Consider the following 12,977-nt stretch of genomic DNA (forward strand, 5'->3'; position numbering starts at 1 on the left):
CATGAAATCTCATCTTAATTGGGACTCTTAATTGACTGGGATGATATTCTACCAGCTCTAACTTCGGACCAGAAGTGGTCTCCCCAAGAAACTGTTCAACCCATCTGGACAATAAGTAGCTGGACTCTATGCTTGGTATATGTTTGCAAGGAAAGAATTTTGATTGAATTTGAACTGTAATACTGCATCAAGGTGGAGGAATCCACTAGGGGGGAGGGGAGGCGAGGGGGTGGGGGGATTCCCAGAGCCTATGAAACTGTCACATAATGCAAAATAATTAGTAAAAAAAAAGAAATAGAAGTAAACAAAATACTTTATATGTCACCAACAGAAAGGACAATATATGACAAAGGAGTCAAGCTTGACCTTAAATGAATCAGTACTTCACCAGGGAGGTAAAATAATTTTAAGACACTTCACACTGTATTTTATATAATAAACTTGGTTATTGGGACAGCTTGAAATATAGCCTAGAATTCCTAAAATTTTGAACACACTCCTTTAACTTTTTAAAGAAAAGTTCGATATATTTGCATGAACTAATACTGAATTGCACACAATGATGCTGTGGCTAGTAATTGCCTTTTGAAAAGCATACATTATAATATAGGTAACTGTGAGAATCAGAAAACCAAACACAAATCTGTTCCAGGTAGAACTGAAATAGGGTCTCTTCAGTTGGGCAGGTCCACATTCTGAAGGATGAGGGACACTCGGCTTGGAATGTACACCTAAGTCAAAACAAGAACATTAGCACAGTAGAAACAAGAGGAGGACGCTCAAAGGGACTCCTCAGGACTGCTGCAGCCTCACAGTGGCCAAAACACTGTGATTACAATCCTGCCAGAGCCCTCCGTTCCAACACTTTTGCAGCTTTAAGATAATTTTAAATCATTAACCACTAGAGGGCTCTATATGATTTGCAAAAACCAGTGTCCCCCAAACATAAAGGACTTAACATAGCACTCTGAACACACTGAACTGCTTACACACTATACTGAGGTGAAGGAAGGCCACCCTAACAGTTTACAAAATCACAGTCAGATAAATAATTCAAAATACAAAGCGTTATTTTACTTTGAAATGATTTAATGTAGAATTCGTTTTCCCCTCACTGGCATTTTTAAATGTGAAAACAGATCAAAACAAAACAAGAACCAAACCAAATCAAACAAAACAAAACCTGAAACATAACACAGGGGATACTAAGCGCATTCGAGGCCTTGCTTCATACATCAAAGTTGACCTGCGCGGGGTCACCGCCTCCTGGCATCCCCTGCTACCTCAGCTGTGCCCTTCATACACAGGCTCCACTCACCAGAGCTTTCCAATTTCTTCCAGGTTTTCAATGTGCCTTACTGGTTCCTTACCTCTCGGGTCCAGAAAAATCCTATCTTCATGGAAAAGCTTTCCTAATCACCAAACAATAGGTTCCTAATGACGGATTCTTCACTATCTTTTTTAATCCCAGCATGCTTTTTTTTTTTTAAATTTCTAAACACATCATAATTATTTTTTCACATTTATGGTATATCCTTCCTACAATAGTATGACATTTACACACATTTTCTCATCTCTAACTCTTTGTAGGTGCCATTAGAGAAAGCAGGTGCCAATAGTGATCAAATAAATTAAAAACAACTTGAACAAAGGAAAACTACTGTATCAATACATGCATATTTTGCATGATATTCTCCACGATGCTTACATCTAAAATAACATGTGAAGCTTAAATGTTACTTGAACTAACACTGCTTCTCTTCATACTATTTTAAGGTCATTATAAAACAAACTGAAAATATTATAACAGTGGCATTATTATGAAAATCTCTGCGTTTATGATTTTGCTAATAATCATTGCCAATTCCTTTATGCCTTAGTGAAAGCTTGATTGGTGGATAAAAATTAAAAAGCAAAAAGCCTTTCGTAATTTAGAAAAGTTCAAAGCAAACATGGCTTTAAAAGGGGAGGAGAGAAGAACAGGACAGTTCATTTCTGTTAAATGACATTTTCAATGTCCAATGTTTCTTAACTCTTCCAATGAACTCAATGATTTTCCTTAAGAATCCCTGCACTAAACCTAAGTTAATAAAAAGAATTAGACAAATATAACTGGTTTTGAACATCAAATACTAAAACATTTTAAAATGGTGGCATTTGAGAAAATTATATTATGAATTTAATGGCCACAGAGTTTTCCTGATCTTTAATTGAATAGTGACTTAGAAAATGGTGCTTATTTGAGAAAAATATAACAGGCAGTCACTCACTATATAGCTCCATGTCTCTTCATTTGACTTGTGATCCAGTTTTCAAAACAAACAAACAAACAAACAAAAAACCTTCTGCATTAATGTAGTCATTAAGTGTGGGGAAAGTACATTTCAATGTAACAGTGTGCTTCCCTACTATTTTTAGAATTTAGCTATGAATCCAATCCCTCTTATGTCAAGGTTTTGTCGTTGACTACGTTACATGAGATATTACAGGGTTGGTACACAAAAGGAAGGTAGAGGCATTATCTGTGAAAGCAGGACTAAAAGGAAGGACCCCAAAAGATCCAGTCCAAAGGGTGATGTATTTCCCCATCAAGCCACAGAAAAAAGTAACATCAACCAATGCAAAGGAGATATACAATAAGTCAGCAACTTGAGTCAACTCATGAGTGTCATGTCCTTTACAACAGTCATTAAAACAGACTGTGACTGGTCCCTTTAAACCTCTATATTTATGTTTAACAATCACAGTTACTTTGTTTAAATAGTCAATAGAATAGCGAATTACAATCATAATGGTACAGATGGTTTTACCCACCACGAACAAGCTAAGAGTAAAGTTCAACAGACATTTCTCCCTAGCACAGAAACTAGACAGAAGAATTTCAGTTCCCTCTGCCTTTAAAATATCTCTGATATGATAGCATGTTTTCATGCAGGTCAGAGGACTCAGATAAGTCTGAAGCGCCTAGAAAAGTTGTAATGACACACATTACTCAGGCCTAGGGCAAATAACCACAAACTACTCTGAGTATGAGACATAATGGAGTGTCATTATAATTCAAGTCAACCTCCTGTTTGAAATTTACCCAATTGTGCTACCTACTGTTTGATTTACAATCTTGTAGTAACTTACTAAACATTAATGATAAATTTGGAGTGATAACTTAGAATTTGACCTATTGTCTTTATGTTATATGAACCTCAAGTTTTGATACGTATATTTGAAATTGCCTATTCTGGAACTTTATAATTTTTTTTAAATAGCTCAAATATACAAAACAATTTATATAATACAGAAACAGCTTTATGATGTCAATGTATGTTATACTCAGAGACCTCCTAACACTATTTACAAAAAAGTCTTCAGTTGTCAATTGTATACTATTGACAGGGATACTGTGGGATTGCACAATGTTTTAAAGATTTATTTATTTTTATTGCAAAGTTAGATATACAGAGAGGAGGAGAGACAGAGAGGAAGATCTTCCATCCAATGATTCACTCCCCAAGTGACCACAACGGCCAGAGCTGAGCCAATCTGAAGTCAGGAGCCAGGAGATTGATCCAGGTCTCCCACATGGATGCAGGGTCCCAAGGCTTTGGGCCATCCTTGACTGTTTTCCCAGGCCACAAGCAGGGAGCTGGATGGGGAGTTGGACTGCTGGGATTAGAACCGGTGTCTATATGTGACTCCAGCATGCAATGTGAGGGCTTTAGCCATTAGGCCACCACATCAGGCCCCTGGGATTATAATTTTAAGATTCATTTATTTGAAAGTCAGAGTGACAGAGGAGGTGAAAGAGGAAAAGAGGAGAGAAACACACAGAGAAAAAGAGGCACAGAGAGTGAGAGAGAGAGAAGGCTGGACCAGTCTTAGGCCAAGATCCTGGAATCCCATCTGTCAGCCACTAGAGGTACATTATTTCAACACAATGTATAGTAGCATAGTTTGCAGCCTGGGTATAGTGGCAGAAAAAAAAAAATAAGCCCTCACTTGACATATCTGCATCCCTTTACAGAGCGAAGGTTCAGGTCCAAGCCACTTGTTTCCAATCTCTCTACCTCCTGATGCACCCAGCAGGGTAGAAGATGGTGGCCTAACTACTTGGGTCATGGCTGCCCACTTGGAAGACCCAGATGGAGCTGTGAACACTAGGCTTTGGCCTGGCTTAGACTTGGGGTATGAGCCAATGAACAAAAGATCTTTATTCTCTGTAACTTGTTTTGCTGTTCTGCTTACCAGCGAAATTAAAAAAAAAAAGTAATAGAACTACCACAATATTGATATTGTTTTGCATCCATCATAGTATAGGGAACACAAAATAATTCTCACAGTAATGTTTCTTTAACACTGGATAGTTATTGAGTTTTGAATTTTCTTCCTTATTAGAGTTCTGAGTACATAAGTCAATTTCTTTAGTGGTTAGCAAATGACTACCAATTATACTAGAGAACATATGATAATCAGAACTAATTCTTATGATGAGATAATTATAGACACAAACAAATTAGACCTCTAAAATTTAGTGCTATTAGCTGCATAATTTCCATTTTTTTTAATTTTAGTTCAGAAATAGTTTGGTCATAACCATACTAAGTATTACCCATGTAATTCTCTTGCTGAGTATGAACTATATGCTTCTTAACTTATAATTTTAAAACAAGAATAGTTTTGAGGCTGGGCATTTGGTGAAGCAGCTAAGACATCACCTTGGATGCTGACATCACCTATTACCTGAATTTAAATCCTGCCTCTGCCTCCAATTTTAGTTTCTTGCTATTGTGGATATTGTTCACATTTGAGAAATGGTCAGCAGATGTTGAATAGGACTTGTCTCCCCCATAACTTACGTAGCTGATTAAACTCTAACATCCAATGCTAATGGTCTATGGGTTAACACACACACAGACACACACACACACACTAAAATTGCACTTAACTACAATGAGCAATAAAATCTGCTAGTGTGGATGTGAAGAAAAAGGGTTAGGGTTAGTGCAGGCTGGTACAGCAACTATGGAAGTCACTCTCTAGGGTGCTAAGAGAACTGAAAATTGATCTACCATATGACCCAACTGTCCCACTTCCCGAAATATATCCAAAAGAAATCTGCATAGGAGAAAGTGATCTGTAATCCTGCATTGACAGCAGCGAGCTATACAATAATGAAGACATGGGAACAACCCCGATGCTGTAGAAAGAGAAATGGATAAAGAAACTGTGGTACAACTGCTTCATAGAATACAAATCAGCCATTAAAATGAATGGAATTCTACCCTTTGCAACAAAATGGTCCCAACTAGAGACCATAATTCTCAATGAAATAAGCGAATCCCAAAAGGACAAATATCATGTGTTCTGTCTGATATAAGGCAAACTTTGTGCAAAACAAAGTCAACAGATATATACGTCAACTTGTATGTGCATATATTTACATTTAAAAGAACTGTATAATGGAAACTAAAATACCTAGAAGTAAAGATACAGTATGCATCTCTACCCCTAAATAAAAGTAGGACTCCCAATAAAATTGTTAAATATATCTTGACAATAGAATACTGGACTTTCTACCATTGTCTATACCAACAATGTTATCAAACACCAAAATGGCTGAATGATGGACTTGTGACTGTTGTTGAAGGACTATACTATTGTAACAATATAGGAGAAGCAGTGTGTGAGTGGGAAGAGTAGAAGGGGAAAATCTCTGAGCCTATGGAACTATATCATGAAAGACAAAATAAAAGTGAAGATTTGATTTAATTCTGGGGTCTCAGCAGTAGATCTGTTGGGAACTCTTTGGATCATTGGGAACCGATTGTTTGAGTGTATGTTCTATCTGGCTCTTCTATGTTTTGTGGCCTATCATTTAATCACTCCCATGCACCTGCCATGGACAGGTCTATCAGACGCAGAGGCAAGAGGCCAACAAATCTTGAATTCTAACTTTCATACTGTAAGCAAAGATAAACCTTTTCCTGCTCAAGAAGCTTCTCTTGAGTATATTAAAGTAACAAAAAGCAGATTAGTACAGAAGATCGTTGGCCCTTCTAATAAATACATAAATACTTTAAAAATTTTTTGATTAATGTAAGAGAAAGAAATATGCACATAATATAATCTACTTAACTAGATTAAATATAAATGCCTAATTATATTTAAATATCAGTAATTTATATTTAAGTATGCATACATACTCAGAGAATCCATTTAGTATGCATGTTACAGATATTACAAGCTGGGAAATATGCTATTACATCCATTTATTAGGTTTTAAGTCCTAGACATTCTGTGCTAGGATCAGATTAAAAACATAACAAATCAAATGGCATATGGGTACCTTTTAGTTTCTCTAGCAATATTCATAATCAACTCTCCACAGGAATTAAAATATCAGTTTAGGATAGGTAGTCACATGCTGGTCTACCAATCTATTTCGAGTGTTTTAATGATAGTTATCACAGTGATCATCAGTTTGTTTAAAAAAAAAAAAGCAAAGAGATGACAGCATTGTGGCACAGTGGATTATGATGCTGACTATGATGCTGGCATCTCATCTGGCAGCCAGTCTGTGTGTTGGCCATTCCAATTCCAATGCAGCTTCCTGCTAACGTACACAGGGAAGTCACTAAAGATGGCACTTCTAGGTCACCATCATCCATGTAGGAGACCTGGATGGAGCTCGAGATCCCTAGCCTTGGCCTGGGCCAGTCGTGCTGCCATGATCATGAAGAGTGAACTAGGGGATAGAAGATCTCTCTCTCTGTAACTTTGACTTCAAATAAATAAGCAAATCTTGGGTGGGAACCATAGCTTTTCATTCTAATCTTCCACCTGCAGCATCAGCGTCCAATATTCGTGCTGGTTCCTGTCCCAGCTACCCTACCTATGATCTAGTTCCCAGTTTATGACTTGAATAACGCAGTGGAGAAAGGCCCTAGTTCTTGGGCACTTGTAGCCTCAAAGGAGACCTAGCGGAAGCTCCTGGTCCCTGGCTTTGATTGGCTTAGCTCTGGCCTTTGCAGCCACTTGGAGAATTAATCAGCAAAGGGAAAGTCTTTCTCTTCTGTCTCTCTGTCTCTCTATAAATATGCCTTTTAAATAGAAAATAAATAAATCTCAAATAAACAAGCAAATACTAAAAAATAATAACTGACCACAGAATGATTTGTTTTATTGTGTCATCCAGGTATTTTTCTGTAGAATCATTAATTACCAAAATTAATAACATAGTTTCTGTAGGGAGTGATTCAAACATCCTGTCTTGGACCCTGCGCAATTTCCTCCTTCTCACAGCTCATGCAATTTGCACCGGTAGATCCATCCACCAGTCAGATGTAACCCAGCATCTCATCTGGGAATCCTTAGGGAATCTCTCTCAGTCCCCTTCCCCAAACCCGGCCCACTTACCAATCATCCTTAGGCAATCCCCTATGAAAATCTCAGGGACCAATCCCCTGGGGCCTGCCCTCAAATCCTCCCAATCCCTTCCCCCGAACCCCCGCCAAATAAACACACTTGCAGGCTCACCTGAATGACATAAAGGGCCCCCAGTGCCCTCTTTTCCCCTTAGCTCTCCCACCGACTCTGTCCTGTTCCCAGTCCCCCCTCCATCTTGTCCCTTCCCTGCCTGCCCCTATTCTGCCGCCATGGCAGGAGATGTGTCCCTTCCAGTCTTCTCCGCCTCCATCCCTGCTCCCGTTCCTACCCTGCTGGAATGAAAGGACTCGTCATGTCTGCTGTTTTGGTTTGTGGTAAACTAATGGTGAAAGGAGGACTTGGCTGCAGGAATTAGCTGTGCGTAACAAGGTAAGAACTTTAAGTGCATTTAAAACCTAACGGTTTCTGAAAGGTGGGTATCACTTATTTGAGGCAAAATTTTAAAATAAAAAATGGTTTAATAATTCAAAGACTAATCCTAAAAATTTCCTATGCATTGTTAGGTTTGACATTAACAAATTCAGATAAAATCTTTGTCAGATGACAGTATTATTCAAGAAAAAGGGCAACACGTCATGTAACAGGTAACTTCTTTCCTGATAAAAATCATAATTTATTTTAAAAAATAAAAATATTTAAAATAATCTTACTCTTCCCATGTACACATACACACTTTTATTTGACAGACTAGTTCCTAACAAAAAGAAATCTTATCATAACTCTCCTTATTTTGTACTAGATTTAGGAGGAAAGTGATGTTAATAGGTGTTTCTACACAGAAGTATGGATTAACTATTCTAGAAATATCCAAAAATGTATTTATCAGCTTCTAAATGCAGAACAGGAACAAACACATCTACTTTGTATTGGTAAGGATACTATATGGCAAAGTCATGCTGAAAATATTGCTTTATTTACATTTTTTATTGTTCAGACCGCTTTAGTTACCGTAAAGAAACCTAATTCATTCAGGTCTCAACAACCTTGCTTCTCCCTTTTGTAATTGGATTTTCAGTTTATGAGTTAGGGGAAAAAAGGTGGCCCACCTGCCAACTTCCAGTATAATAATTAACATGTGAGTTAACATATCAGTTTGTAAGCCAGAAACCCAAATGTAAAGAAATTACGCTAAAAGCAGCTTTCCAATAACTGCAGGAAAGCAGAGAGGAGAAGTTACGCCCTATCACTTGCCAGCACTCACGGAATATTCTGACCTTCGGAAACGGGTTGCAGTGGTGGCACACAGGCAGTTATCCTGAGCTTCACAGTGTTCACCAACAGAGCACACAGAGACATGTTAGGACGCTACCTGCTGATGCTGCAGCATGTACGGCTATTTTAAGATTCCTTCCAGCTCTGTTTGTTGCTATCTTTGAAAACAGATTTGACAGTTATTCAGCAGATCCTCTGGATTATTGAGCTTGCAAATTAGGTGTTAGCAAATGCTAGGTTCTAATTACGATAGGCGGAAATTTCATGGAAGAGGGAAAAGTTCTATTTTGTCTTCCCTTTTCCTTTTATTCCAGGAGTGTTGCAGGCAGAAATCATCTCACTGGCAATGAACGGTAGGAGTTCTGCAGCATTTATGGTCGTGTTCTAGCAGTTTGATTGGATTCCAACACATAAAATTCAGCTTAATAAGGAGCTCCACTATCATGAGACATTCTTATAATACGAACTTTTATTATTGTGATTTTTTTCCCTCTGACTGGTTACAAAATAACTCTTGCAAGCAGGAAACTTGTTTTCATGATATTCTGTACTGTACTGATCTGTTTGGGCTCTCCTGACTTTAAAGCCAGGGATCATTTCATCTGGCGCTGGAAGACTTATTTAAATGAATAATTCTCAAAGCACCTGTACTTACCAAAAACATGATGCCGCTGCTGGGAAGACACGGGTAACCCTTATCTTACTGAGGGAGCTGGATCAGAATTCGATTACAGAGAGTAGTCAAGTTACTCCCAATTTCTCATGTGCTGTGGTGCCATATCCCTCTCCCTGTTATTGGAACTTATGAGATTTTTCTCATTCTGCCATCTAATTTAGAACTGCACATGCCATATTTGAGAGATCAATTCAATTAGTGCTTGAAAAGTAATCGGATTGCTAGTGTTCCCTGTTTTAACTATGACAGAATATCTCTGTTGCAACAAAACCAAGAGGATATCAGGGATATCAAGATTTTTTTAACCCATCCTGAAATATTGTGGGCCCTTACCCCAGAGTATAATTTTCTCTGAGTTCGGAGAAAATATTCTTAATCATGTGTCCTAAAAGTGTGTTGCCTTGGCATGTCTAAAACACTCAAGCAATTACTGAATAGCCATGATAACATAGGTGCAATAGCGTTTTGCAGTTTTCAAAGCTTACCCATGTCAATAACTTATATTTTGTAAGAATTTCTTGCCATGGCGAGAAAACTACCATCAGTGCTCATTTTATAGATGGGAGAAAGTAAGGTACAAACATGTAAAACAATGGCTTATATTCTGGTAAGTACTAAATTGCACACTGAGTATCATCCCAGGTCTTCTGCCATGATATCTTTATTTTTGCTTCACCAATAGCCTTTTAAACAGTCCTTTCTGCATATGAAATCTCTTTTCAGATCCACAGATCAAAACTTTGTCTACATTAGAATTTTTCTGTCTAAATCTTTCGAACACCTGTCAGGCAGTTCAAATGGCTAAAATTCAATTTTATTCTGATCAATTGCTGCTTTTCCATGACCTCTTTTGTTGGCTGAATCATCTTCCTTAACCCCTTGAAGATCTCCAAATCTTTTAGTTATTTCTGAGCTTTAAGGCAATTCTTGTATTCATTGTTGAAACTATTTGTAACCATCTCATTTTATGTGTCAGAACTGAATGTTCCAACAAATCATTGTAATAATTCTTAGAAGAATCTGAAATCACCTTTGAGTGTTCACTCTTAAAATTGCATACACTTCTCTACATTTTTTGTCCAAAGCTGTATCAATATCATGAACACACACACACACACACATTTTTAGGGTAAACCTAAGTATTCTGTGGCCATTATATTTCCCTCATAGCCTATAATAAAACAATTTGTTGTAATCCCTGTGTTCTTCTTTGTCATTTTATAGCATATTAGTTATACAGAAAACACAACAGTCGAAAAAGTTAACTGTTGGCCTCATATTAACAGGTGCTTCAGAGGGTATGGGCTTTCAATACAGATTCTCATGCCCTATTTATACCTAGATTTTTAAAATACAAGAGGATTTCTGGAAATTAGAACTTTATGAGCTATGATATATCCATATGTCTGTTCATTAATGCCTGTTCATCAATTTCCATTAATGTGAAACACACCTTAACTCAATACATTCCATGACGGAAAAAAACCAGAAATGTTGCTCTAAGACCCCAAGACTGAAATACAGGGAGAGAAATAAGAGAGACATAAACCAGCCAGGAAAAGGAAGCAGGAAGGACATTATGTAAGTGTAACGTAGATCTGCTCTTAGGCCTACTAAATGGTCATAATTAAACAAAGAACTTCTCCACATCTATAAAGCAATAAAAGTTTTGTATCAAAGTAAATTTATTCTTCACTTTACTACTGAAGAGAAAAAAAAATTGCAGATTCCTTTATTTTTTAAAAGATGTTTGTTTACCTTTAATCTACTTGGAAGAGAGACAGAGAATAAGAATTTTCCCCACTCTGGTTCTCTCCCAGATACTGCCATATCCAAAGAAGTGTTCATACATTAATACACTGAATATGTACCACCTCTGCAACATGCTTGCTCTTGGAACACAGTAACAGGAAGTCAGATTCCAACTGGGAAGTTGCAAAAACTTGAACAGCTCAAAGCCAAGGACTGGCTTAAAATACTGAACCGCAACATAGGTCCCCAAGGTGTCTTAAATTAAACATCACAGGATGCCCAATAATGTGCAAATATGACTAATATAAAATATTAATAACAGACTTTTACTGTTGTCTAAAGAATAGCCATGGTGATAATACAAAAAAAAAGATTTAAAAATTGCCTTGTCTGTCAATTTTTCCCTTTACTCTGTTTCTTTCAAACCCAGTGGAGTTCAGCAGCACACATACCACCTGATGCTCAAGCCTGACCTTTCCCTCTGCACCTCCCACACTTTGTTCACATGATTATTTGAAGTGCTCTTTCTTTAAACAAAAACTTTCCTATAAAACAGAAACCTTACAATGTACCATAAGGACCTTACTTACCAAAAGAGAGTAGGGACGCCCATTGTGCTCATAAGGCTCTGAAAAGAAATCAGTGTTGTGGTCCAGTCTCTGGTGTCCTCCATACTCTGCTGCATCAGAATCTAGTAGGAGTTTGAATGTACAGCTCTTAAGGAATTCACAACAGTTCAGGAGTTGAATGAGATCTTAGAAAAAAACAAGCAAGTGTTCTGAACACTGTTACACCATGATTTGTACTGTGCATTCATGCCTTCCCTTATAGTGTTTGAACAAGCCTCATAGTCTGCTTATTCCATACGCTCAGAGACTTTTGCTACCCTCCCATGAAACCTCACCAACTGAGCAGTCAGTCTGCAACTGCATCTGTTAGCGAAGAATCTACTTTCCTCTTAAAACAACCCAATTCATTCATTAGAAATTGCTTTCCACATTGAAATTTAACTTCTTAGGTAAGGAGTTATGGTTATCATACTTAAAGATATTGCTGTCTCCATGGATCCTCTAAGTATATCATTGAATGCTAACTAAATATAACTTAATAAATACAATTACAGTGCCTTTGATAAGTTTTGATCTTGGTTATACAAATAAGGAACACAGAAGTGAAGAAAGTAGTCATATGATCAAATATTATCCTCTGTGCTGTGGCTTGGTTCATGTAACTATCACATAATGTGCTGTAATTTAACATCTAAGTATTCATAATGAGTTATTAAGCATGTTATTAGCACTATCATTTACACAACAAAATAAAATCCATCATAATTATGCTCATATGTATGATGATCAAAATGTCTAGAAAAGATAACTGGTATGAAAAACTTGCAAGTAGGGCCCGGCGGCGTGGCCTAGCGGCTAAAGTCCTCGCCTTCAACGCCCCGGGATCCCATATGACCGCCGGTTCTAATCCCGCCAGCTCCACTTCCCATCCTGCTCCCTGATTGTGGCCTGGGAAAGCAGTCGAGGACGGCCCAAAGCTTTGGGACCCTGCACCCGCGTGGGAGACCCGGAAGAGGTTCCTGGTCCCGGCATCGGATTGGCACGTACCGGCCCGTTGCAGCTTACTTGAGGAGTGAAACATCGGATGGAAGATCTGGAAGATCTTCCTCTCTGTCTCTCCTCCTCTCTGTATATCCGGCTTTCCGATTAATAATAAAATCTTTAAAAAAAAAAAGAAAAAAAGAAAAACCTGCAAGTACATATACTTTAGTAGTTAGAAATTTTGAATTTTTGTAGCCTAAGAAGGTATACAGACAGTTCTAAGTGCTTTTTGTTTTCTTTTGCTACTATATAAATCTTCACACCACAAGTGTTAACTTATTTTCATC

General features: G+C 37.7%; 1 protein-coding gene across 1 annotated transcript in view; it reads right to left on the reverse strand.

Moving 5' to 3' along the window:
- Positions 1-309: 309 nt before the first annotated feature.
- Positions 310-12,977, reverse strand: part of GBE1 (1,4-alpha-glucan branching enzyme 1) — a 301,333-nt gene continuing 288,665 nt past the window's right edge. The window contains exons 15-16 of the mRNA XM_058661769.1: positions 11,671-11,786; positions 310-731 (exon numbers count right to left, since the gene is read on the reverse strand). Coding sequence (XP_058517752.1) covers positions 675-731; positions 11,671-11,786 — 173 coding nt within the window. The 3' untranslated portion in view covers positions 310-674. The remainder of the gene's footprint in view (positions 732-11,670; positions 11,787-12,977) is intronic.

Source organism: Ochotona princeps, chromosome 3 (assembly GCF_030435755.1).
Source record: "Ochotona princeps isolate mOchPri1 chromosome 3, mOchPri1.hap1, whole genome shotgun sequence".
In the NCBI taxonomy this organism is placed as follows: Eukaryota; Metazoa; Chordata; class Mammalia; order Lagomorpha; family Ochotonidae; genus Ochotona; species Ochotona princeps.